The 24,805-nt window shown below is 57.1% G+C and overlaps 1 protein-coding gene across 2 annotated transcripts in view; it reads right to left on the bottom strand.

Annotated features, from left to right (window-relative positions):
- Positions 1–24,805, bottom strand: part of PAX7 (paired box 7) — a 102,645-nt gene that overhangs the window by 5,318 nt on the left and 72,522 nt on the right. For both annotated transcript variants that reach the window (XM_061147815.1, XM_061147816.1), the window contains exon 8: positions 1,611–1,857. In XM_061147815.1, the coding sequence (XP_061003798.1) occupies positions 1,611–1,857 (247 nt within the window). The remainder of the gene's footprint in view (positions 1–1,610; positions 1,858–24,805) is intronic.

Here is a 24,805-nt window from a genome sequence, read left to right as displayed (position 1 = left end):
ATGACCAAACATGTACACGTGTTCACATACAAACCCACATGCAACCACACGCACACAATATGCTCACTCACGCTCACACATTTAATCATCATGGGAACACATACACTGTGTCACTCACACATTCACGTATGCACATATATGCGTACTCACCGGGACACAAAACGTGTGCACTAACACGGGTGTGCCAAAACACACATCACACACACACACACACACACTGCCATGTACTCCTGACGTGTGCATTCGCGCTCACCTAGATACACGTACGTGAACACACGCGTCCACAGGGAGGAGGCCACGAACACAGCTGGGAGGTGGAGGCCCGCACAGCTGGCCCGCATTTAGCCGTGCAGGCGCGGCTGTGTGAGGGGCGGGGGCGGGGGTGGGGTCAGGAGGCCGAGGTCGGGGGCCAGGCCGGGGCTGCGGAGGGGCAGTGAGGGCCCTGGGCTGGGAGGTCACACCCTGTTGCCACACGCCCTTCTGATTAGTTTGACACCAGCAGGTGACGCCTTGGCCGGGGGCCGGGCAGGGGGCCGCGGGACCTCATCCCCACCCCGGCCGGCGGGATGGGCTCGGCGGCCGCCCCGTCCACCTGGCAGCTGGGGGCGCCGGCCCAGTCTGAGGCCCGCCGTCTCTGCTCCAGACCAGAGGCCAAGAGCGTGGCGCTCCGGGCGGGCACCAGAGACCGGCTCACAGTCTGGGGAAACCAAAGCTGGGGTGGGGTGTGGGGAGAGAACTTAAGACACAGCTCTGCCCTGTTGCGGGGGCGGGAGAAGGAGAAAGGGGCAGGGTCTGTGCCCTGGCTCCCTAGCACTCAGCACGTGCCCGCTGCAAGTGGGGAGCTGCATGTCACCTTCCGATCTGATTTTCTCTTAGATTTAAGCCTGTAATTTGCTTTAATTTAGTGGTTGGGATGATCCCTTGGAGGAGGCAAAGGCTACCCACTCCAGTATTCCTGCCTGGAGAATTCCACGGACAGATGAGCCTGGCGGGCCACCGTCCCTGAGTCTCAAAGACTCAGACACGACTGAGCGACTATCACGATCACATTCACAGTGACTGAGAAATTTTTCAAAGTATTTGGAACAACTTGAGTGTGTAAACCTTCTTCCTCCAGTTGTAAATTTCACGAAACAAAGGCAGACTGAGTTTTTCCAGTGAAAACTTAGTAACTGAAGGAAAACGGTCTGGATTTCAAAAACAGTCTCTGAAGAAAAGAATGTAAAAAAGTCTTACTCATCATGTCATGTGGATTACGTATTGAAATGATCATCTTTTAGATATACTCGGTTACATAAGAAATGTTAGTAGAAATCATTCCACTTGTGAAAGGTGGCCAGGAGGAAATTTTAAATGATACTGGAGGCTCGTATGATGTTCCTACGGGACAGCGAGGCTCCGAGCCAAGAGGAGCGTGAGTCCCGGGGTCTGGGGCTGTATCATCTCAGGACGGCAGTTCTGCCTTTCTGGGCCTCAGTTTCCTCACCTGTGAAATGGGCGCCCCCACCCAACACCACCTCACAGTTCTCTACAAGTAAGTGGGAGGCCCTTGTGGGGGGGGCGGCGTCGGGACAGGGAGGGGAGGGGGGCCCGGGGCGGCAGGCACTCACTCTGGCCGTATTGGCCGTACTGGTAGCCGGCCACGGGGTCCACGCTGTAGCCGGTGGTGCTGTAGGTGGGCGGGCAGTAGGACTGGGAGGTGGGCAGGCTGTCTCCCGGCTTGATGGAGTCCGCCCGCTGGCTGCAGCTGGCCGAGATGGAGGTGGCGGAGTCCAGGCCGCCGTGCAGCGGCGAGATGGAGAAGTCGGCCTGCGGCTGCGGCGGCACCGCGCTGGGGTTGCTGAGGATGCTCATCACCTGCGGGGAGAGCGTCAGGGCAGGGCGGGCGGGCCCCAGGGCGGACCCTGCGAGGCTAGCAGGGTGCAGGGGCGATGCCGGCCTGGCCTTGCACAGACCTTCGCTGGAGTCTCTCCCTTGAGGTCCCTGCAGCCTTGAGATCCTCCGTGTACCTGGCTTACTTGCCTTTGTGGGGAAGACGGTCAGGGGTGCGTCCGGTTAAATGCCGGCCCAGGGAGCATCCCTGCATTGAGAGCTCTGGGGGCAGGGCAGGCCCCGCTCCCCTCTCTGCTCCCGGCCCGAGGGGCACCCTGTGCTTGTCTGCTGAATGAATGAATACACATATGAATGAATGAATGGACCAGCTAATTATGTCTCTTCCATCAGACAGGGAGCTCCCCTAGGAACTGCGTCTCCCTGTCAGACTGGGATGCCCCCATCTTCCGACACAAAGGTTAGAGACTCTGGATCTGTCCAGCATCACTTCCCAGTCCTGTGCTAGGCCTACTACACTCTCAGCCTTGAACATCTGCGCCTACATGGCCAGTGGTTCCAAGTGCTTTCACAGATGTCTGTGACATGGGCATGACAGAGGGCACTTGGGTGGCTCGGGGGTCCAGCTCTTGGAGAGAGGGGAGTAAAGGTGGCCGGGGAGGGGAGGGCAGGGGCCCGGGGTGACCTGGCCAATCCAGAGGCGAGCGGGGGGAGCGGAGGGAGAAGCAGTCCTTCTGGACCTGACCTGCTGGGCTGGGACCCCAGTGACCTCCTGGTAACGCCACCTTTTATGGGAGGGAGACCCCGGGCCCAGGCAAGGCCCGCCCTGCTGACAGCCCGCTCTGCACGGAGCTGAAGGGCCTCGCTGCTGCCCATGCTGGGCACACGGTGGGCTCTCTGGTGACCCCACCCGCCCCCTGGGGAGAAAGCGGACTCTGTGCATTGGAACGGTGAACTTTTGGTTGACGGGGGACACCTGGTGAAAACTTTGTCCTTCCCGGGCCTGACATCCCTGCTCCAGGGGCGAGGCATCACCCAGACAGAGGGCACCGATGTGGAATCCTCAGGCCAGGGCCAGATCCTGAGCTCCTCCACGTGCTAACCTTTAGCCCCTACGACCACCTCTATCCTCAGAGGGTGGCTGGGAGGCCGAGACAGGCTCTGCACGTGGGACGTGCTCAGCCATCAGCGGCCCCAGATCCTCTAATCCTCCTTATTTTTCCCTCCTCTTAGCAAGGACACAGTGTGACTCTCCAGTGTAGAGCCCCCCAGAGACGTGTGGGGCGGAGTCATGACACCCATTTCTCAGATGTGGAAACCGAGGCCCACCCAGAGCTGCATCTTCCCCAGATCTCACAGCGGGTGTGCCAGGGCCTGACCCCTCTAGCCTGATGATGTCAAGTCTGACTCTCGAGGATGGGTTTTAGACATGTGACCACGGTAGAGGTTCTCACTCCAGATGTGGGCTCCCTGGGGGTGTGGGGTGGGATCCCAGACCCCCGGGGGGGCCTGGCTCCTCAAGAATGCCATGAGCACAGCCTCCCCTGACTCTCCCCGCAATGCACCCAGCATGCACCTCTCAGCCTTGGGGGTCACCCCTCCTCTGTCCATTCTTTCCTCACCCCACCCCCAGAGCCAAAGTCAAGGACACAAGGTCTACTGTGGCTGGACTTTGTCTCCACCACAGCTGGTGAGGTTTGGGTGGGATTTTGCAGGGTATCAACCCAATGAGATGCAAAAACACAGGTGGAGCTGGGTCTGTTGTTCCCTGACTGTTGCACCGGGGTCCTGGGCCTGAGGAATTTGCTGGGTGTGTGTGTTGGGCGGTCTGGGGGCACACTCAGGAATCTAACACTGCCCTGGGGTGAGGAGACCCGATTCTCTTCCAGGTTGCCTGTCAGTTTCCCAATCTAGATCTCGCTTCCATCTAAATTAAGAAAATCACTCTCCCTCCCATTGCCTACCCCGTATAAGCACAAACACTGCTCCTCCTTCAAGGGGCCCTGGCCCCAAGAACAAACTTAGAGTCTCAGGGAAAACACACAGGTCCCATTTCCCTTTCCTTGAAAGGATCGTTGTGGGGTGGGAAGCCTCTTGTGAGGGTTTGTCAGTTCTGATGAGCCTCTGGTATAATCCTTCTCTTTACATATCACCAAGATGCCAGGCCCAGCAAGGATGGGATGGAGGAGACAAGTGGGGAGGTATCTGGGGAGAGAAGAAGGATGCTTTGGAGGACAGGCTGGGAGGTGTGCATAGATCCATACTCACCCTGCAAGGCAGACATCTGCAGACAACCGCCCCAACAAATCTGACTACATTGCTCAAGAATTATCCGTGGCTCTTTGGTACCTCCCAGATGAACAGGGCAAAGCTTCGTGTGACTGGACCTCCACTCCATGTCCCAATTCCCCGCACTCCTTCCTACCTTGCACTTTATGTCCTGGCTGTCCCAAACCAGAGAGTGTTTCCTGAAGACATCCTTCCTTCATTCATTCACTTATTCATTCATAAGACACTTCACAGCGCGTTACTATATGCCAAGCTAGACACAGGGCTCAGCTGTGAGCTCTTTGAGGGCAGAATGGAACTGTGTTTCGTCCATCATTGCAGCTCCCGTGTCTACACTGTACCTCCTACAAACTATAAGCTCAGAAAATCCTGTCAAATACATGCATGTTCACTTAACAAATATTTATTGAGCACCTAATATGTGCAAGATGCTGCACCAGGCATCGAAATACAGTAATGAAGAGTAAAGCTCCATGACCTCCAGGAGCTGCCAGTCAAATGCAGGAAGATGAAAACAAACAATATAATTTCCAATACTGATCAGTGCTAAGGAAGAAAGACAAAGAATGTGGAGTAGTCAGGGAAGACGTCGCTAGCAAGACCAGAAAAAATCAGGCAGGGGAAGACAGAATAGAGTGTTGTCCAGGCAGAAGAGCCAGCAAGTGCAAAGGCTGAAACATGCCTAGCAGGTCTGAGACACAGCAAGAAGGTCAATGCTAACCTTCCTGGAATGCTTTGTGAGAAGGGGTTCGTGTGGTGCCCAGTGGCTTGAGGGGCTTGGACCCTGAGCCATTAACAGACAGCTCAGAATCTGCTCAGGCCCAGGGAGCTTGCCTTGTAACGGGATTTGTTCAGTGGGATTTGCCCTGCAACATCAAATCAGGTCCACATCTGGGCTGGGTGTCAAGGGCGGGTGTGGAGCATCTGCTCGCTCTCTCCTAGGGCGCCCGGAAGTCTGGGGATCAGAGGGCTTAACCTGCATCCAGCCTCCTGTCTCAAGGCATGACCGCTTCCAAGATGATGGGGTCAGACCCCTCCAAAGAGAGGTGGAGCATGGAATGACTTCTCCGGCAAATGAGCTGTTTTACCCTCATTCTGCAGATGGGGAAATCAAGGCACAGGGAATGTGAAAAGGAGTGCCCAAGATCGCACCGCCAGGAAGTGGCAGAGCTGGGACCTGAACCTGTGTCTCCCCACCCCTTGCTGTGATCCCTCCCCATGGCAAGCTGAGCCAGAGAGCATGGGGAGAGAGGCCCGTGGCAGCCCTGCAGGCCCACATGGCCCCTGCCAGCCTCGGGAAGGCCCATGGACCTCCACGGATGCCCCTTTGCCCCGGGAAGCAGGAAGCGTTGGCCCACAGTTAGGGGCCCAGCCAGAGGTCTGGGGCCTGCAAACTTTTGAACTTGAGGAAGTCCTGATCTGATGCGGTAATTGCCCCCCTCAAGAATGCTAAGGCCTCTCCCCCAGTGGGTTTTACTTTTTTCCCAGTGACCTTGCTTTCACTAATGTATTACTTCTTGGTACCTTACCGTTACTAACTCAAAATCAATACCGACCTCCACATCTGTAAGGTTTTATCTGAAGGCAGATCTCTGGGCTGTCCGTCAGGCTGAGTGACAGCCGTCCCTTCCTCCCACCCCCCCGACCCCCCCCCCCGCTTCGGCTCCCCCTGCTCTAAATCAGTCCCAGCCTCCACCGGACTGAATCAATGAGGGGCCGGCCTCACCTCCCCGCGCCCCCACCTTCCGCCCGCTGGGGAGAGGCTTGTAGGTTTTGGGGGGTGGGGGCCACGGGAACCCAGCAGCAGCCCCCCTTCCACATCCTCTGCTCACCGCCCCCTCCCCGGGGACCTGCCGGCACTCCCCTACTTTAAAAGAAGGGGATGGGAAAATGTAATTAATTCCCTCCGTTCCTGAGCTGGCCCCGAGGGCCTGGGACCGGGGAGGCTGAGCTGTGAGATCTGCACCCTCTGTGATAACCGAACGTGGCTTTGGGAGCGAGGCTGCAATTAGAAGGGCGATCGCCATCGTGGGCGCTCCATGGCCCGGCTCAGGGTGGGCGAGTGGGGGCTGTGGCAGGACGCAGGCGGGCAGGGAGGGGCAGGAGCCGAGGTGCGTGTGGGGAGGATGGCGGACCTGGAGGTGAAACTGGGGCTGGAATGACGCCAAGGACCACAGGACCAGCAACCAGGCGGTAGGTCGAGAGCCCCACCTTGTCCATGCCAGAAGGAGACCCTGAGGCCCGAGGCCCCGGCGGACAGCAGTTTCATCGAGGGCACTTGGCCATGCAGGGCTCTGAGGGGTCTCCCTGCAGCACCAGGAGGCCAGGATGTCTGCATGAGCATCCACACTCTACTGCTAACTAGTTCTGACCCTGGGCAATTTCTGTAACCTTCGGTACCTCAGTTTTCTCATCTGTATAATGGGAATGATAATAACTGTCACTACCTAACGGGTTATTGGAAGGATTAAATGGGTAAACGCACATAGGATGCTTCAGTCAGTGCCTGGCACATTACTGATTCTTGGTAAATGCAAGCTGTTCCCCACCTCTCCCTCTCTCCACAACTTCCAACTGGATTACTTGTGCCGTGGCTTGAGAGAGGGCAGATCCAGGAGCTCCTCACTGTCAGGGACCCTGTCTTTTCCGTCTCTTCTGCCTCATGGCACACGGCAGACAGTGGGTGCTTTCTGAAAGAAGCGTCACTCTGCTTGCACTCTGGAAAGGGGCAAGATGGGCCACAAGGAAAGGCCACACCTGCTCCGGGGGATGGTCTGGAGGGGCAGTTCATGGCCTGCCTTGGTCCCCGAGGGTCCTTGGACCTGCTCACTTGTAGAGAGTGACAGCGACTCTCAAAGTCCTGGTGGAGAACCAGCAAGGCCCAGAACTCACGTACCTGCACACACACACACACCGTTCACAGGGACACGCACCTGAGTCCCAGAAGGCGGGCAGCTCAAGGTGCCTCTTCTCCAGACCGCCAAAAAGCTGTTCATCAAAACCCCAGTAAACCGCCAGGATAAACCTCACGTACGCCCTTCCACCTTTCTTAAACTCACCAATGCACTTGTACACACACACATGCATGTAGATGCACCCAAATACGTACAGGAAAGCTGGGAGGCACCCTGGAGATTGACCACAGCTTCAGAGGTGGGGAAACTGAGGCTCACACAGGCTCAGCGGCTTGCACTCAGGCAGAGTGTCACCTCCAACGAGCGGCAGTGTAGCTGGCCCCAGGACCCATGACAGTCACCCCGGGCTCCAGTTTGGCCCCAAAAGGACCAGCTGTCTTGGCGCACTGAACACGTTTGTCTCCAAGTCCCAGAGCCGACTACACCTCTGCCTGGCCCACCCTCTCACTAACTCATCCCTCTGACTTCCGCAAGGGCTGGGAGGGGGCGTGTTTGGGGGCAGCCTCTTCCTCTGGTCGAGGAGAGAAGGTAAGGGCACAGCTTGCCAGGGACGCAATGCAATTTCTGTCTGTATGACATGAAGGCTGTCTCTTGGGGCCCCAAACCAACCCAGGCTGGGGCTGAGGTGGTGAAGCCCAGCTCACGACTTGCCCTGGTCCCGCAGGGCCCCAAGTCCATCCCCGTGTCCCGCTAAACCCCACAGGGGCAGGCTACACACCGGGGAGCAGGCACAGGGTGGCTCCACGAGGGCTTGTCTGCTGAGATAGCTGCTTCTCCACCTTGGCCGCCCGGTGCCAGTGCCTGCAGAGTCTTCTAAAACGACGATGCCAGCACCCCGTCCCTTAGAGCTACGGCCCCCAACCTCTTTGGCACCCGGGACCAGTTCCATGGGAGACAATTTTCCCACAGGCCAGGAAGGGGGGTGGCTTCAGGATGATTCAAGCACGTTTACATTTACTGTGCACTTTATTCCTAATCCAATGCCTCCACTGATCTGACAGGAGGTACCGGTCCGCAGCCCAGAGATTGGGGACCCCTGCCTCAGAGATGCTGAATAGTTGACCCGAGGATCTGGGAATCAAGATTTTTAAAAGCTCATTCCCCAGGCGATTCTAATGTTGCCAAGTTTGAGAATCACCGCTCTCAGATCGTCACTATTATTGCTACACACACAATATGACTACACATCCACATTCACGTGAGTGAAATCACGGGCTCACACACAGAACACACACAGACACTCACACTGAGATACGCAGAGCATTACACGGATGGACCAACATGGACACAGCGGGGGACACACGTGAACACCTGCCGGCCCCCACGCCATCCACACACTGCACAGAGGCGCACACGGGCACACAGACGCAGCCTCCCAACTCCGTAACCGCCAGCTCACTGACGCAAGCTTCCGTGCCTACATCCAGCCCCGCCACCCGCCCCGCCCCGTCACCCCCGACAGACGCCCAGACACACATCACACAGACGCGCCCGCCCGTCCGGCCGCCTGTCCCCAGCTCCATGCTGGGATTAGTGCAAGCGAGAAATCACCCACCCAGGCAGCCGCCCCCCGCCGCTGCCCGCTCTCCCCGCTCAGTTCTCAGCTAAGAGGATCGGGGCCCCTCCCCGCTCCCTGCCCCCTGTGGACAGCGGTAATGGGCTTCGGGTGCTGACTTTGAGCTTCCAAACAAGATTTCCTGCAGGTCTCCCTGTCCCCGCCCGCCTTTCGTTTCCTTCCATCTCTCTGCTTTATGGCCCGAGCCCGCCCCCCTCCACCAGCCACAACTCTCACACCAGCAGTCCCCCCCCCAACCAGGAGAGCTGGCACCCCGCAAGTGCCTCTCCCCTGCCCTGACGCTGGTTCCCCTCTCACTGTCCCCACCCAGCCTCCAGGGAGGCCCTTCTCTTGCACAAGCACAGAACGCTTCAGTTCCCAAAGCCACCTCCCTTTAAGCCTCGTAACTATTCTATGAAACGGTGAGCCCCCATTCTCAGATGAGGAAGCTGAGGCTCAGGAGGGTCTCAACCAGACTGACCTGGGGGACGAGTGACCTCACAGGGGCAAGAATGCTTGACCCCTGACTTCTAGTCCAGTACTCTAGCCCTGCACCGGCTGTGGTTGTCACTTACTAGAGATGATTCTGGGTCATTCTTAACTCAGAGTGTGTGTGTGTGTGTGTGTGTATTATACGGGCCCATAAGGGGATACTGCATGTTTGAGACTAGTGTGGGAGTGCACATACGCATGCTCACCTGAAAGTACTGTGTGTATGTGTATTTGAATTTTGTATGTGTGTCTGTGAGTCCATGGGCACATGTATGTGGGTGTTCAGTGTGCATGTGTGAGTGTTGTGCATGCACACACATGTCCCGTGCAGATAGGAGTTCTGTGTGTGTTTGTGGGCTCATGTGAGTGTCATGTGAGAGTACTGTGTGTGCACGTGTGTGAGCACCATGAGTGAGTCTCACGTGTGAGTGTTGCTGTGGACACCGCCCGCGTGTCTGGGCACATGTCCAGCCTGCCCCCGTAGGTGACCTCTCCGAGGGCGCACGCTGGGGCCTGGAGGCCTCAGAGGCTCACAACACGCTCAGGAGGACTCCGGGCCATGGACTGCCACTTCTGGCCCCACTCCCAAAGCCCACCGGCTTCTCTCTCCCCTCTGTGGGGTAGCTCAACATAACTGAAAGTCGCTCAGTCCTGTCTGACCCTTTGCGACCCCATGGACTGTCCATGGGCATCTCCAGGCCAAAATACTGGAGTGGGGAGTCTATCCCTTCTCCAGGGGATCTTCCCAACCCAGGGGTAGAACCGGGGTGTCCTGCATTACAGGTGGATTCTTTACCAACTGAGCTATCAGGGAAGCCCAGGTCAACACAGGGGGCCCGAAAAGACTTCAGGAATCAGGCTCTGTTTGATTGGAGAGGAAAGCAGGGACGGTAATTTCTGCAGAGGGAGGACTCAGCCAGGACCTCCTGTAACAGCCTCCTGGTGTGTGGAGCCGGACACACAGACAGGGGAAGCCAAACAAGGGCCTCTCTGAGAGAGGACTTTCAGCCCGACTGGGGTCCCCCTTCCTGCCCTGGCCGCAGAGCGCCCTTGACCCTGGGTCTGACCAAGAGCTTCTAGAGGCACAGTGACTGTCCTGTTCCCACTGCCCATCACACAGCGGGTGTCCAACCAGTACTTATGCATGTGTGTGTGTGAGTCCGTGGGCACGTAGAGTGTGGGTATTCTGTGAGTGTGTGTGAGTGCCGTGTGTGTGCACACGTGTACCCACGAGAGTACGTGCGCGTGTGAGTTCTGTGCGTGTGCTTGCAAGCTCGCGTGAGTGCCGTGTGGGAGTCCTATGTGTGCAAATGTGTGTGAGCATGAATTCACACCCGTGAATGTGTGAGTGACGTATCTGTTTATCCCCAGCACAGGGCCTGGCATAGACTGAATGGATGAAAAGAAAGGGAAGGTCCCTCCCCTCCCCTCAGCTCTGTGGGTGTCAGAGCCCCCTCTTCACCTCAGGGGTCCCGCAGGCTTAGCTAAAGGCTGTCTAGAAAATGGGGGCTGCATAGAGAATGGGGGTGCACATAGAAAATGGGGGCACACATTGAAAGTGGGGGTGCATATAGAAAATGGGGGTGCTCATAGAAAATGGGGTGCACACAGAAAATGGTTGGGGTGCACAGAATGCCTTCCCACTCATTGTCCAAGAAGCTAAGGTACTCTCTCTCTCTCTCACACACACATTTCCAATGTTTGGTCAATAAGATGTCAAACTCTACCTCTGGAAACATCTAGAAATACCGGTGGGGCGGGGCCGGCTTGGGCTTCCCCCTCCTTCGGTGGACCCCGGGTTGACCCCAGCCTGGAGGCGCTCGGTGCTAGGATGGGCACGCGGGCCCCGGGCTGTGGTTCCCGGGCCCTGGCGGCTGCTGGAGGCAAGCGGGTACGGAGGGTTCAGACACTGTCTCCGATGGCGCGATAATGGGGGGCCGGGATTAGCGCAAGTTCGCTCGGAGCAGCGGCAGGGTTGGAGAAGGAAGGGGCCGATCGCCGGGAAAGATATGACTATTTAAAGATAATGATTGCATAAATTTAATTAGCACACTTTCACGCGGCAAATGGCCGTTTTGTAATTAATGTATCTGGCCTTACTAAGCATGAAAGATGCCATCTCCTCCCCCTCCCCTCCCGCTCCCCTCCTCCTCGGCCCTAATGAAAGACAGAGAGCAAGTGACAGAAGCAGTTTGTCAGCGGCTCCAGGTGTCGGGGCCTAATTGGCTGGGCTGGGGGGCGGGGGGCAGCCGGGAGGGCCGAGGGGGAGGGGAGAGGAGATGGGGGACAGGGTGGCTTGGGCTCTCTGCGCCCCGGCGGCGTGGGGGAGCTCCCTCTCAGTAATTACCCGAGACTGGACGCAGATTGGCCATGGCAGGGAGTGAGTGGTGGCAGGGAGGCCTCGTTAGAACCTGGGCAGACAAGCCGGCACGTATCACAACGCGTTAGGGACTCACTGCCCTGATGGCTCAGGCCCTGCTGGCCCTCGGAGGAGCAACGCCCCTTCCGTGGAGGGAATGAAAAGAGGAGCCAACCTCAACTTTCTCTTCTATATAAAGCAGCCCCTCTGATCCAGAGGCTCACAAGGAAACCTGATCCAACCCTTCCACTCTTAAGCACCTACTATGTGCTGAGCACCTACTATGTGTGCGGGCAGCACCGCCATTCACTCCTTGGCACAGCTGTCCGAATGATGTGATTTTAGTCTTTGCAGAACTGGAATGCATTTCACCATCCATGGAACCGTGCTATGCCTGAGGCAGCCAGGATGCTGGCTTCACGCGAAGTGTTTGTTGAGGCCTTCTGAGAAGAAAAAGGAAGGGCCAGCCTCAAATCGTCTTGCTGTTGCTGAGTCGCTAAGTCATATTCGACTCTTTGCGACCCCGTGGACTGTGTAGCCTGGGGCTCCTCTGTCCATGGGATTTCCCAGGCAAAAATATTGGAATGGGTTGCCATTTCCTCCTCCAGGGGATCTTCTGGACCCAGGGACCGAACATGTCTCTTGCGTTAGCAGGCAGATTTTTTTAGCACTGAGCCACCAAGGACACCCGATCAAATCATCTTAGGTTCAGTGAAGGGTGGCTATTGGCTCTTCCATATTACAGATCAGGAAACTGAGGCTCGTGGAAACTAAAAATCTCATCCAAGTCTGTACAGTCAGGAAGCGGTGGGCTGGGATTTGAACTCGGAATTCTTTCTAGCATTTTCCTCCTGCAGGGCCAGCTCAGTATCTCTCCCATGGTACCCACCCTTTGCAGGCTGCCTAAGATGCTTGCCTGGTCCCACGGGAAGCCTCTTTGTTAGACGGGTACAGCAGTCAATTGCAGCAATGTCCCCCAAAGTTACAGCTGCCTGGTTTTCTTGTCGGGGGAGCAGCTGATGGGGTGGAGAGGGTGTCAGTGGCCCTGACTGACCCTCGGTGGCTGTGTGTGCCCACCTCTCTGACAACGACTCTCCACCCGCTTCACCAGCTGCCCTCTGCCAGCCTCTGTCACCAGCCCCTGCCCAGTTTTCTTGGAGGAGGGCAGGGCAGCGAGGCCTTGAGTCAGCCTCGTCTGGGTGGAGCAGGGCCCAGCCAGCCCTCTCCCGGACCAAATTCAATTTCGAAGCTTAATGAGTTTGCAGAGGAGCCGGGTGAGCTCACAGCCGCCACTCCTTGCCGGCTGGGTGGTTCCCGGCCGGGCCACCGAGCGCGCAGCGGCCCGAGCGGGGAGAGCCCTGGGCTCCGTCGAGAGTGGCGGGGGCACTGAGCGAGTGAAAAATGTCAGAGCAAATTGCTCTTGACAGCGTTAATATCTGCACCTCATAGCAATAATTACATGTAAATAAATAGCAAAATCACACTCAGCTGGAGGCAGCTTGGGGAGGACGGGAGCTGCAAAGGACCAGCTGGGGACCCTGGTCGCTCTGCTCCATCCTTTTCTTCCCTTCTGAGAAGAGTCTCTGCTCCCCGCCCCCCTCCAACCAGACTGCACTGCAGCACGGAGCAGAGACTGCAAGATCCTGGCCACCGCCATGCTAAAAACGGAAGGGAAAAGAAAACATTTGCGTCCCCCCACGTTCTCATCCACCTAGGTGGACAGCTGGGCCAAGCGTCCTCCCAGCCTCTTTATCTCCTCGCCCTCTGAACATACATTCTGTCTCCTGGTCTCTCTAGAGAGACGCCGCTGAAATCCACATCTCGCTCCAACCTCTCTCCTGGGCACTGCCCGCCTCCTCCACCCCCCAACCTTGACCTCCACGCGGACCCAAGTGTTCCTTCTGCACGCCCTGTATCTGCTGGGATTACATCAGCCTCTTGGTCACCCAGACGCCACACGTCCAGTCCTCTTTGCCTCTCTCTCCCAGTCTCGACATCCACGATGTTGCGTGGCATCACGTACCATGCCAAGTCACAAGAGGATATGGCACAACTTCCTGGAGCATCGACTTGCCCTGGTGCTAATTAACTTTATTATGATGGCCAACAAATATGGCTCCACAGTGGCAAAGCAGGCAAAATGAGCGTGCATTTTAAAGATAATACGTGATAAGTCTGTGACATGTTACACACCACTCCCAGGGCCTTCGGGGAGGGGGGCACATTTTGGACTTTGGAGTGAACCTCCAGAAGTCCAGTGTGCACCCAGAGTTGCTTCTTGTTGCCATGTTTGGGGACCTCTGGGTTTGGTTTGGTCTGTTGTCTGTAAAAGCAAGGACTATGTCTCATCTATGTCTAGATTCACAACACTTAGCAAAAGGCCTTTAGAGGCGTTTGAGGGAAGAAAAGAAAAGAAACAAAAAGGAAGTACAAGGCTAGGAGGAAAGGGAGGAGGGAAGAGAAAGGCATCGGAAGGTGGAAGATGGCGAGGAAGCTGGTGCCCAGGGAGGTGACAGTCCCAATGGGCCTGGGATGACAGGTAGCAGGATGGAACTCGGGGGTCCACCCTCTCCTTCCCAGAGGACCCAGAGGCTGCTTCTAAACGGGGACCCAATCTCCCTCCCACTTCCTGCTTGTGCTGTATCGAGTTCCCATGAGTCAGCTCTCCCCTGCCCTGGGAGAAGGAGCTCAGAGGGCCAGCCCGCCAGCTACTCCTCCGCCCTGCCTGCCTCGCCTCATGGGGCAGGGAAGCAAGCTCCATTCTTTGCGAAACAAATATCTTCTCCTGAGCAGCCCCCGCGTCCCGCACCATCTTGTTTAGCTCACCGACTAATCCACTTATCGAGGATAAAGCGCCTGTGAATCCCCATTTGATAAAGGCAGCCACAAAATTAGCAGAAACGTGCCCACGGCTCCGATGTACCAAACAAACAAGAGGCTGGGGACGGCCATGGAGAGATGTTGTCTCTTTGCCGGCCCCAGGCTGGGAGAGATGCCGGATGAGATAGGAGCTTTTCGGCTGGCGCTTGGGGCTGGGAAGGCGATGCCCTGGGTTGTTTGAGAAGGGGGTGGGGGAAGGAATCAGAATGGAGTGCCCACCCCGTCCTCTAAGGCATGCACCCCAAAGCAGTGGGTTTCCCAGCTCCCAATACAATCCAACTCCACGACTCCGTACTGACTGCACTTCCAAAGGTAACCATCCCAGCTAACGCGGCTTCAATGCTGACTCCATGCCGAGCAACATTCTAAGCGTTTCCTGTGTCAACCTATCTACTGCTCACAACATCCCTGTGAAACAGGGACTGCTGTCATCCACGTGTAATAGATGAGGAAACTGACGCAGACCCAGAGAGGTCAAGTCACATGCCCAAACTGTAACCTCTGCTCCCACCTGGAGAGTTATCATCTAAGGCACTACCATTCAACCATGACCAATCGGAGCTCCACCTGCGTCTCCAAGAATGGTCCCCGACTCTGACAGCAGTCCCAAAACCACCTGGCAGTATCCCCAACTGACCATAGTCCCCTCCTCGGCCACTCTCATTAAGAGCCTTCAAGTGACTGAAGGCCGTATGCCCCCCGACATGGTCAGACAACTGTCCAGTTACCTCTTGGGGTAACTGCCAGAGCCAAACTTGTTCTTCTGCGCCCAGGTCCACCTTTAGTGCCTCTGTCACTGGGGCTGTAGGGGCCTCCCTGCAGGCCCTCGGAGGTCTCTGCTTTGCCCCAAGGGGCTCTGGGTGATTTGCTGACATGACCTCCTAACCGTGGTTGCAGGATTAAGGATATCACAGAGACAGGAGAACATGAGCTTGGATGAAAAGTCAGCTCGTCTGAATTTAAGTGGCTCCTCCAAGGGTGGCTTTGAGGGAGGGTCTTCCCTGCTCTCGGGTCCGGGAGGAGGGAGGCCCAGGCGAGGACTCTGGAAGGCTCAGGCTCTGTACTGCCCACACACGCACCAACTCTGGGGTGGGGAGCGGGAGCAGGTCCCAGCCTCAGGAGCGGGGACATCAATCACAGGGGGGCCCCTGTCAGGGTGGCATCTGGAACTAAAGAGAAACACTCATCAGAGGCCAAGACTTTTCACCCCTGGTTCCGGGGGCTGGGAGACCAACCACCGCCACGCCAGGAGGCCAGGGCTGGGAGCGGGGCATCGGGGGCTCGGCCGGGGCTTGGGGTGAGGTCCCTGCTATGGACACCTGGCCTGTAGGTGTCCACGTGAGGGGGAGACGAAGCCTGGACGGTAGCTGGGCTCCAGCAGGTTCCCACACCCCTGATGCGGGAACCCAAGGTGCAGCTCCTTCCCTCCCCAAAGCTACGCAGCAGTCCCCTACGCAGCGGGACTGGGAATCAAACCTGAGTCTGGCTGCAGGGCTGGGTCTGTGTCTCCCGCAAGCTCTCTGCACCTCCAACTCTGGGGTCCCGGCTCCTGTCTGGGCTCTGGGGCCCCATCCCACTTCCATGAGCTCATCTCCCTGCAGCCGTGTCTCTGACGCCATCACTCCCGGCTCCCCGTCATCTCCGCCTCTCCTGGCTTCTGCCTTTGCTTCCTGTCCTCACCCCTCTGCCCAGATCTGTACGTGCTGTCCTTTCTCCTTTTCTTTCTCTCTCTCTGTCTCCAGGCGTCTCTCTTCCTGTCTCTATTCCTCTGTATGCTTCTCCCTCAGATTTCCTCACCATCTTCCCACCTCCCTCCCTCGGCCTCCCCTACTCCGCTCTCTGACTATCCTGCCTGCCTAGCCGAACCCACCGTCCTTCCCTCCATCAGCATCTCACACCCTGATCCTCTCTAAGGGTCTGTCCACTTTCTCGCCCCTGTGCCCACACGCCTCCAGCAGGCAGTGCCCGTTGAATCAGCCCTGGAGCTCGGGTGCCAGAGTCAAGGTCACCAGGTCAGAAGGCGAGGCTTGAACCCTGGTCCAGCTGGTTGTCAGCCCAGGCTGGAGGAATCCTCAGCCAGCCTCCCCTGCTTCTTCCCCTGAGGGGTTTTGGCAGCTTTCCGCCAAAGCCCCTTCCTGTCCCCGTCCTCTGCCGCCCAGGGTGGACCATTGTGAGTCACCCCAGAAGCCCAGGAGGCATCTGAGAGCTTGGAAGAAACAATGAGGTCATTTTGGTCAGTGCTTCTCAAACTTTCCTGCACGTGGGAATCCCCTGGGAGCTTGTCAAGGTGCAGAGCAGACCTGGAGAGGAGAGAGCTCTGCTCTGAAAGCCCGGCATGGAGGGAAGAATTTAATCTCTGACATCGGGCAGACTGGGCTTTTGAATTCTGACACTGTTCCTTGCTGCTGACCTTGAGCTTTGCCTCTCCAAGTCTGCAAAATGGGCATGACGATTCCAGGCCCTCAGAACTCAGTGAGGACCAAACAGTTAATGGGGGTGGAAGCACATCATTGACCCCTCTGGTTCTGAACAGATGGGGGATTTCTTGTCACCACTGAGGACAGTATAAAGGTGCTGGAGGATAACCCCATTTCTTTGGGGGTCAAAGCAGAGTGGGACCTCAGCTGGGACAGCCACTTCCCCCAGAGGCTTAGAGAGGTAGCCTGGAGTTGACTGAGGGTGGAGTCAGCATCCAGGGCGTTCAGGGAAGGACGCCCGGGGGGTTAGGGGTGGGGATGGGTGCTATGTGTGATGGGGAGGCGAAGGCAGCCCCCGGGGGAGGCTCAGGAACTTCTGCCTGGGGCATCACGTCTCAATTTCAGCCCAGATGCACACTCTGTGTAAGACGCTCGCTGGTGTTCTCAGGGGACCTTAATCCTCTGGTGCCGCAGGTCAGACCCCGGTCTAGCACAAGCGCTGGCCTCACGCTGAGCTCTCATGCTGTCTGCTGGCCCCCAACAGCCCAGCAGGGGAGGGACAGGAGCTGGGGAAGCGATGGGTCGCCCTGTTCAGTGCGCTCCAAAGGCTTCCCAGAGTTTTGTGTCAAACTGGGGGTTGCCCATGCAACTTGGCTGCATACACCAGTCCACTGACCTTCTGAAAGGATCTGGGCATGGCCACACCCTGTGCCCTAGGAAAAGCCCGGCTAATTCCTGAGTCTTCTAGGCAGTGAGAAATGTGTAGCGCTATAGCAGGTGTCTATCATAAAAGGAACCAGACGATTAACTACTTCCAGGGAGTCGTCAATCCTGGAGATTGCTGAAAGGGGTCTCAGTTCAATTCAAACAGCCCTGCCCCTGAGTCACTTCCTAAAGAAGGGGGTTTGGGGGTCAAGGTGCTGACGAGAGGTTGACAAGGTGAAGGCTCCCTAATCCGCTGCTCAGGATGTGCCAAACTTCAAAACAGCTGCCTCGGATGGTGCCTTCTTTAAAACACAGACTCCTGTCCCACAACAGGGTCCCGTGGACTGCAAGGAGATCCAACCAGTCCATCCTAAAGGAAATCAGCCCTGAGTAGTCTCTGGAAGGACTGATGCTGAAGCTGAAGCTCCAATACTTTGACCACATGATGCAAAGAGCTGACTCACTGGAAAAGACCCTGATGCTGGCAAAGATTGAGGGCAGGAGGAGAAGGGGACAACAGAGGATGAGATGGTTGGATGGCATCACTGACTCAATGGACATGAGTTTGAGCAAGGCTCCAGGAGATGGTGAAGGACAGGGAGGCCTGGCGTGCTGCATCCATGGGGTCGCGGAGAGTCGCACACTACGACGGAACAGCAACAACTGATCTGTCTGGTGGAGCCTGGGAATGTCTATTTTTAACAGGCATTCCCGATCATTCTGATGCACAGCTTTGGGAACCACTAACCTTCCAAGAACCCACTCTCCAGCAGTCTTGACAAAACCAGATCCTGCCTGTAACCCCAAGATGAGGGTTTGCCTCCCCTCGACTCTGCCCCCTCCCCCGCTCGCATCACCTGGACCCTGTGGGCTCTCCCTGTCCCAAACAGACCAGACAGCCCTGGGGGCTGAGGACGGGATTGTGAAGGTTCCCTTTTGCGCTCAGGTTGCATAATCTGGTCACCTCCTGGATTTCCCCGGTGGACCCCGGTGAGCCAAGGAAGGCAGTGGGAGGGCAGAGCTGGACCTCCAGGTGGTCTGTCCAGCCGAGCCTGATGGCCCTGAGGAAGGCATGCTTGTCCGGTGGGTACGGGGTGGCGGGGGGGCATAGACGCTTTCCTGCCACCACACCCCCTCGTCTGGGGCAGCCCTTCCTCTCTGGGGGCTTCTGGCTCCTGGTTTGCCCGCTTGACTCTTGCCAAACTAACTGGAGAGCCTCTGAAGGCAGGGGTCTGCAAACCCGGATGCCCAGTGTCTAGTGCAGGCCCCCCGATGTTTACCGGACCACACTGTGTGCCAGGCTTTGTGCTGAGGACACGGGCCCCCAGAAAATCCTGGTTCTTGCTTTAGGGGGAGAGGGCAGAATCCAGAAAGTTAGCATCCAGAGGCAAAAGTGCTACTCTGGGAGGGACTGCTGGTCACTCAGCCTGGAGGACGGACGCTTCTCTCTCCGACGAAGTGAAGAGGGGTTGGTAAGTGAAGGGGGGCGCGGTGAGAATGTTCTAGCAAGTGCCTCACTGGCTACCCGAGGACCAAAGGAAAGCAGGGTGGGGGCGAGGGGAAGCGCTCCCTGCCCGGCCCCCGGACCGACGGCCTCCGCACCGGGCCCCACTGGCCGCCGCCCCGCGCCGGCCGGGAGTTCTGGGGGCGGCCCGGCCCGCTGCTGCTCCCCGATCCCGGCCCCGGCCGCAGGAGTTAAGCGGGCCGCCTTGCCCGCGCGCGTCCTTATCTCGGGGAGACAGTTGTTGGGAATCACTTTGACTGAGTGGTTTTGTCTCCCCGCATTTTCCACTGTCAGGCGGCCTCGGGCCATGGATCAAAGGCGCCGCGGCGCGGGCGGGGCAGCCGCGCGGATCCGGCCGGTCCCCCCTTCCCAGCCCGCGCCCCGCTCCACGCCACCCCCGCCCCCGCCGCGCTCCAGGTCCGCTGGGCCCGGGACCGCACCCCGAACCGTGTGCGCAGCCCCTGCCTGGAGCCCGCCATCGGGGAGCTGGGTGCAGAGAGATGGGGGGTGGCGGACAGAAACGGGGCGGGCAGGGAGGGGGGAGACTGTAGGAGAGGCAGAGGGGGAGGGGAGGGAGAGGAGTCGTGGGGGAGGGAAGGGGGGAGGGGAGAGGGGGGAGGGAAGGGGGGAGGGGAGAGGGGAAAAAGGTGTTTGCGGGCGGGGGCGGGAGAGGCGTGAGAGATTAGGGGACGGGGCATGGGGGGAGGGGCGGGGAGGGAGGAAAAGGAGGTGTTTGCGGGGGAAACCGGGAGAGGCCTGAGATTAGGGGACCGAGCCCGGGCAGGGTCTGGATTTGAGAGAAGGAGAGATGGGGAAAAGGAGAGTGGGACGCAGACGGGGCCAAAATGGGCGATGCAGCCAGAGAGCTGGCGGCTGGAGGGGAGACAAGCGAGGCGGAAAGGAAAGCAGCAGCCAATTTCCCATCCCCTGGGCCCAAGGGGAAGTTCTCGGCTGAGCCGGGACCTGGAGGAAGGCAGTGGGAGGCGGCCTGAACGGGCTGAGGGTGGGGTCGGGCCGCCCTCCTTCCGGAGACCGGGCTGGCCCTCCTGCCTCACAAGGAGACTGAAGCATAGAGCAGCCGTCTCTGGCTGAATCGCCTACGGGAGGTGGGGGCCACACTCGGACCTCCTGGGGGACCCTGGCCCAGGTCTCGGATACTCCCAGAAGCCCCAGAAGAGGGGGCCCCCTCCCCGTTCCTCCCCATCAACCCCGACCCCACAGAAAATACCCCTCGAGCAGCTCAGAACACCTGCCCCAACCCCCGAAGGTGCTGGAGAAAGGTTCCCAGCTGGGGAGACGCCCAGGGGAGGGAGAAAGGGCCAGCAGACAGGGTCTGGAGGGAGGGGGAACCCTGGGGCTGAGGTTGGGGCAGGTCAGGAGCCTAGACCCAGAGGCAGGAAGGAGCAGGGAAACTCAAAGGTGCCAGGAAGAATGTCTGGGGCCCTACACCAGCTCCCCTGTATGGCCTCGGGAGCCCCCATCTGCAAATAGCTAGGCCACAGGGTACCAGATGCCGACTTGCTGTGTGTCTATCCGCACACTTATTCCTCGGACTAGCTCTGAGATGGGAACTATTTATGAGTCCCACCTCACAGAGGGGGAAACTGAGGCAGAGAAAAACCTGTTTGGAATCGCCCAGGTAGAAAAGTGACGGTGCTGGGGCGGGGCCCAGGCCCAGGGATCCCGGAGCTGCTGTCCTGACGGCTCTGCCCTCCTACCTCTTAGGGCCCTGGGAAAAGCTGAAATCAAAGGGTTTAAGGACCTCAGAGATCTCACCAGCGAGTGGAAGACGGACCATTTTTGTGACATGTACTGGCCAACAGGATGGTCTCTGGGGCCAGATTCAAGTCCAGGCCCCAACACTTGTCAGCAACTGACCTTGGACAAAGTCACTAATCTGTTTGGTGCCACTATCCCCCATCTTGTCTGTAAGACAGAAATAATTCCAGATCCTCCCCTTCCAAAGTAGATGTTATGACCATTAAATGGGATAATCCGTATAATGGGCTTAGGACAGTATCTGGCCTGTGGTGTAAGTGCCCCCAAAGTTGAACTATTGTTATTATTACTGAATATTTGTCTAGTGACACTTGGCTGACAAGGGTCTATATAGTCAGTCAAAGCTTTGTTTTTTTCCATTAGTCATGTACAGATGTGACAGTTGGACTGTAAAGAAGGCTGAATGCTGAAGAATTGATGCTTTTGAAGAATTTTGAAGAATTGTGCTGGAGAAGACTCTTGAGAGTCCCTGGTTGGGTCTCCAACCAGTCCATCCTAAAGGAAATCAACCCTGAATATTTATTGTAAGGACTGATGCTGAAGCTCCAAGTACTTTGGCCACCTGATGTGAAGAGCTGACTCACTGGAAAAGACCCTGTTTCTGGGAAAGATTGAAGGCAGGAGGAGAAGGGGACGACAGAGGATGAGATGGCTGGATGGCATCACCAACTCAATGGACATGAATCTGAGCAAACTCTGGGAGAGAGTGAAGGACAGGGAAGCCTGGTGTGCTACAGTCCGTGGGGTCGCAAAGAGTTGGACACAGCAGCGACTGAACAACAACAATATTTGTCTAGTAATCCAGGTACTTTTAATACACTGATAAAGTGTGATAAATGCACAAGGAAAGCACAAACAACCCAGCATGAGGGGCTGAGGGAAGGCTTCCCGGAAGGGGCCAAGTCCTAAAAAGTAAGTAGGAGTGGGTTTGAGATGATGACAGGGTTGTGGAGGAGACCTGGGCAGGGGTGCAGCAGGTACAAAGGCTTGGAAGCAGAAGAAGCCTGGCCCTCTGGGGACCCTCAAAGTCACCCCTGCCTCTCCCTTCTGGGGACTTGCCTGTCCTCCGAGGTCCGGCTGTCCTGCCATCTTGGAGTTCTCCTACCACCGGGGACCCCAGGGATGGACCTGAGCAGCTCTGAGTCTGCCTGCTGTATTCATTGCTAATCTCTCTTATTTTCTTCCCGCTATCGGCTGGGACGGTCTGGTTCAGCGCACTCCCCGTGCTAATCAGAAAGGACGACAGATCCGTCTCTTTGCATTCTTTCCCACCATGCCAGGCAGGTCTGGTTGGCTGAACCCCCGGCTTGGTGGGAAGCCCGCCAGGCTCAGGCTGGGGCCCCAGAAGGTTGGGGAGGGCGGGGAGGGAGTACAGCCTGGAGAGAAGGGCTGGCCCCCACCCGGAGACCAAGAGGCCGGGACTCGTAGCTCTGTTTACAAAGAACTCCCGGGAATCTCGGACTCTGCGGAGGAAGGATGGTTCCTAACTAGCAGGTGGCCCACCGCGTTCACTGCGCAGATGGGGAAACTGAGGCCCAGAGGGGCGAGGCATCTATCAAGGTCACACAGTGAGTCAGAAGTAAAGTCCAGAGGGAACTCAGATTGGCCGACTTTCCAGCCAGTGACCAGGCCTGGGCTGGGCTGAGCCAGGCCTCCAGTCCCAGAAAAGAATGGCTAATTCAATTTCTTTTTTTTTTTTTCCCTTTTCCATTATGGTTTATGACCGGATATTGAATACAGTTCCCTGTGCTCTACATGGGACCACGCTGTTTATCCATTCTATATATAATAGTTTGCTAATCCCAAACTCCCAATCCACCCCCACCCCGCACTCAATTTCTAACTAGGGCAGGGAGAGGCAGAGAGGGAAAAATGTCACTTGGTGAGTTCCTCCTCTGTGCCAGGCAGTGTGAGGTGTGTCACACGAACCATCTCGTTTATTTCTCGGAATAATCCTACAAGGTGACTGGTATTGGCCCCATCTTCCGGAGGAGGAAACGAGACTCAGAGAGCTCATGTAACTTGCCTGTGATCACACAGCAAGTAAGTACAGACAACCTGGGGTCCAAACCCTGGTCTTATGATCACTTCACTGAGCCCAAGATGTGTCTGAATTAGACACCATTTCAGTATTTGCCATATTAGTTGTTGCATATTGGAAAAGACCCTGATGCTGGGAAAGATTGAGGGCAGGAGGAGAAAGGGACGACAGAGGATGAGATGGTTGGATGGCATCACTGACTCAATGGACATGAGTTTGAGTAAGCTCCGGGAGTTGGTGATGGCCAGGGAGGCCTGGCGTGCTGCAGTCCATGGGGCCGCAAAGAGTCGGACACGACTGAGCAACTGAACTGAACGGTCCAGTCTGCACCAGCCTTCTGCTCCTTCACTGATTTTCCTCTGAGCAAATGCTACAGCTACCCCTTTGGGAAGCCTCCTCCAAGAAGCCTTCTTTGACCACGCCCTCCCTTTTCCGAACTCCTCTGCTCTTGCCATCCTGTCTGACCAGAAATCCCGCTCAACTGTCAATAACTGATTCTCTCGTTCTTTGGTGAGTCTCGCCCAGAACAGATTTGGGAAGAGCAGAGACAGCCGTGTGTATTTCTTTTTTGCACCTCCCTATACTGCGTGTCGGGCTTCCCGGGTGGTGTCAGTGGTGAAGAACCTGCCTGCCAATGCAGGAGACGTAAGAGACATGGGTTCCATCCCTGAGTCAGGAAGCTCCCCTGGAGGAGGGCATGGCAACCCACTCCAGTATTCTTGCCTGGAGAATCCCGGGGACAGAGGAGCCTGGTGGGCTACAGTCCATAGGGACACAAAGACTCAGACACGACAGAAGCGACTTCGCGCACGCATGCATACTTTGTGTTAATAACAGGCGGTAAACAAATGAATTTGAAGGGAATTGCACGTAATGACATTCAGACTAACTCACCAGCTGCCTTAGAAACCTTGGGTACAGACCAAGCTGCGTGTAATACGCCTAGGGGCTCACCAACATTTGTTGGAGGCCCACTGCGGACCAGACGCCGGATTCTGTGTGTCACCAGGATGAATCATCACACACACACAGTATGAAGACCTTGGTCCCTCCATCCAGTGGTGCATGGAAACATCTAGATCTCCCCTTCCCTGCCTGATTGCACCACGCCCGGGGGAGGGGCAGAGGTCAGCTCCCACCTATGCCTTCTCAAGGAGAGGGGTCTTGATCGCTACAGATGCATCACGGTGGACCAAAAAAAAAAGAGGACCAGGGTGTCTGTGGAGGGCAGCCCTCAACCTGCGGCTCTCATCCAGACTCAGGGAGGTGGGTTCAAGATCCTGTCTCCCCAGAACACCGTTCAGTCCTCTAAGAATGGAAAAAGCCGAGTGCATGCATGCTAAGTCACTTCAGTCATGTCCGACTCTTTGCAACCCCATGGACTGTAGCCTGCCAGGCTCCTCTGTCCATGGGATTCTCCAGGCAAGAATGCTGGGGCGGGTTGCCATGCCCTCCTCCAGGGGATCTTCCTGACCCAGGGATCGAACCTCTCTCTCCTATAGCTCCTGCACTGCGGGCAGATTCTTTACTGCTGAGCCACAGGGGAAGCCCAAGGGGTGCCCTCAATGATAAAAAGGCCCCAAAGTCACCCAGAAGCCAGGCCCTCCAGTTCCTAGCAGGACCTGCCCATAGGCATGACCTGCTCCCATCACTAGCCTTCAGGAAAGTTCCCGATCCCGGTCAAGCCTGTCTGTCTGCCCGCCGACTCTCCTCCCCTCCCAGTCCCCTCCACCCAGGAAGAAGGGGTGAGAAAAGCAGAGACATGAACACGGGTCTGTTTTCACAGGAGACGAGGGCCCCTCCCTGTGGGCTGGGGCTGGGCTCTGACTGACGTGAGCAGGTGGCTGTGTTTGGCGAGCAGCCTCCAGGGGGGAAATAACTGAGCCTTTCCCACTGAGGTAGGTTAACCGTGGACAAAGGGAAGCTGGATGTGAGAGCAGGATCTTGGCAGGGTCTGTCCCCCTGGGGGCTGGGAGGGCTGAGGATGCCCAGGACCCCAAGGCTGACGCTCTGAGCACGTGCTCATCCTTGCCCTGCAG

This window comes from Dama dama, chromosome 8, assembly GCF_033118175.1.
Source record: "Dama dama isolate Ldn47 chromosome 8, ASM3311817v1, whole genome shotgun sequence".
Lineage (NCBI taxonomy): Eukaryota > Metazoa > Chordata > Mammalia > Artiodactyla > Cervidae > Dama > Dama dama.
Note: the sequence above shows the minus strand (reverse complement) of the source record. Positions and strands in the feature narration are given on the sequence as shown.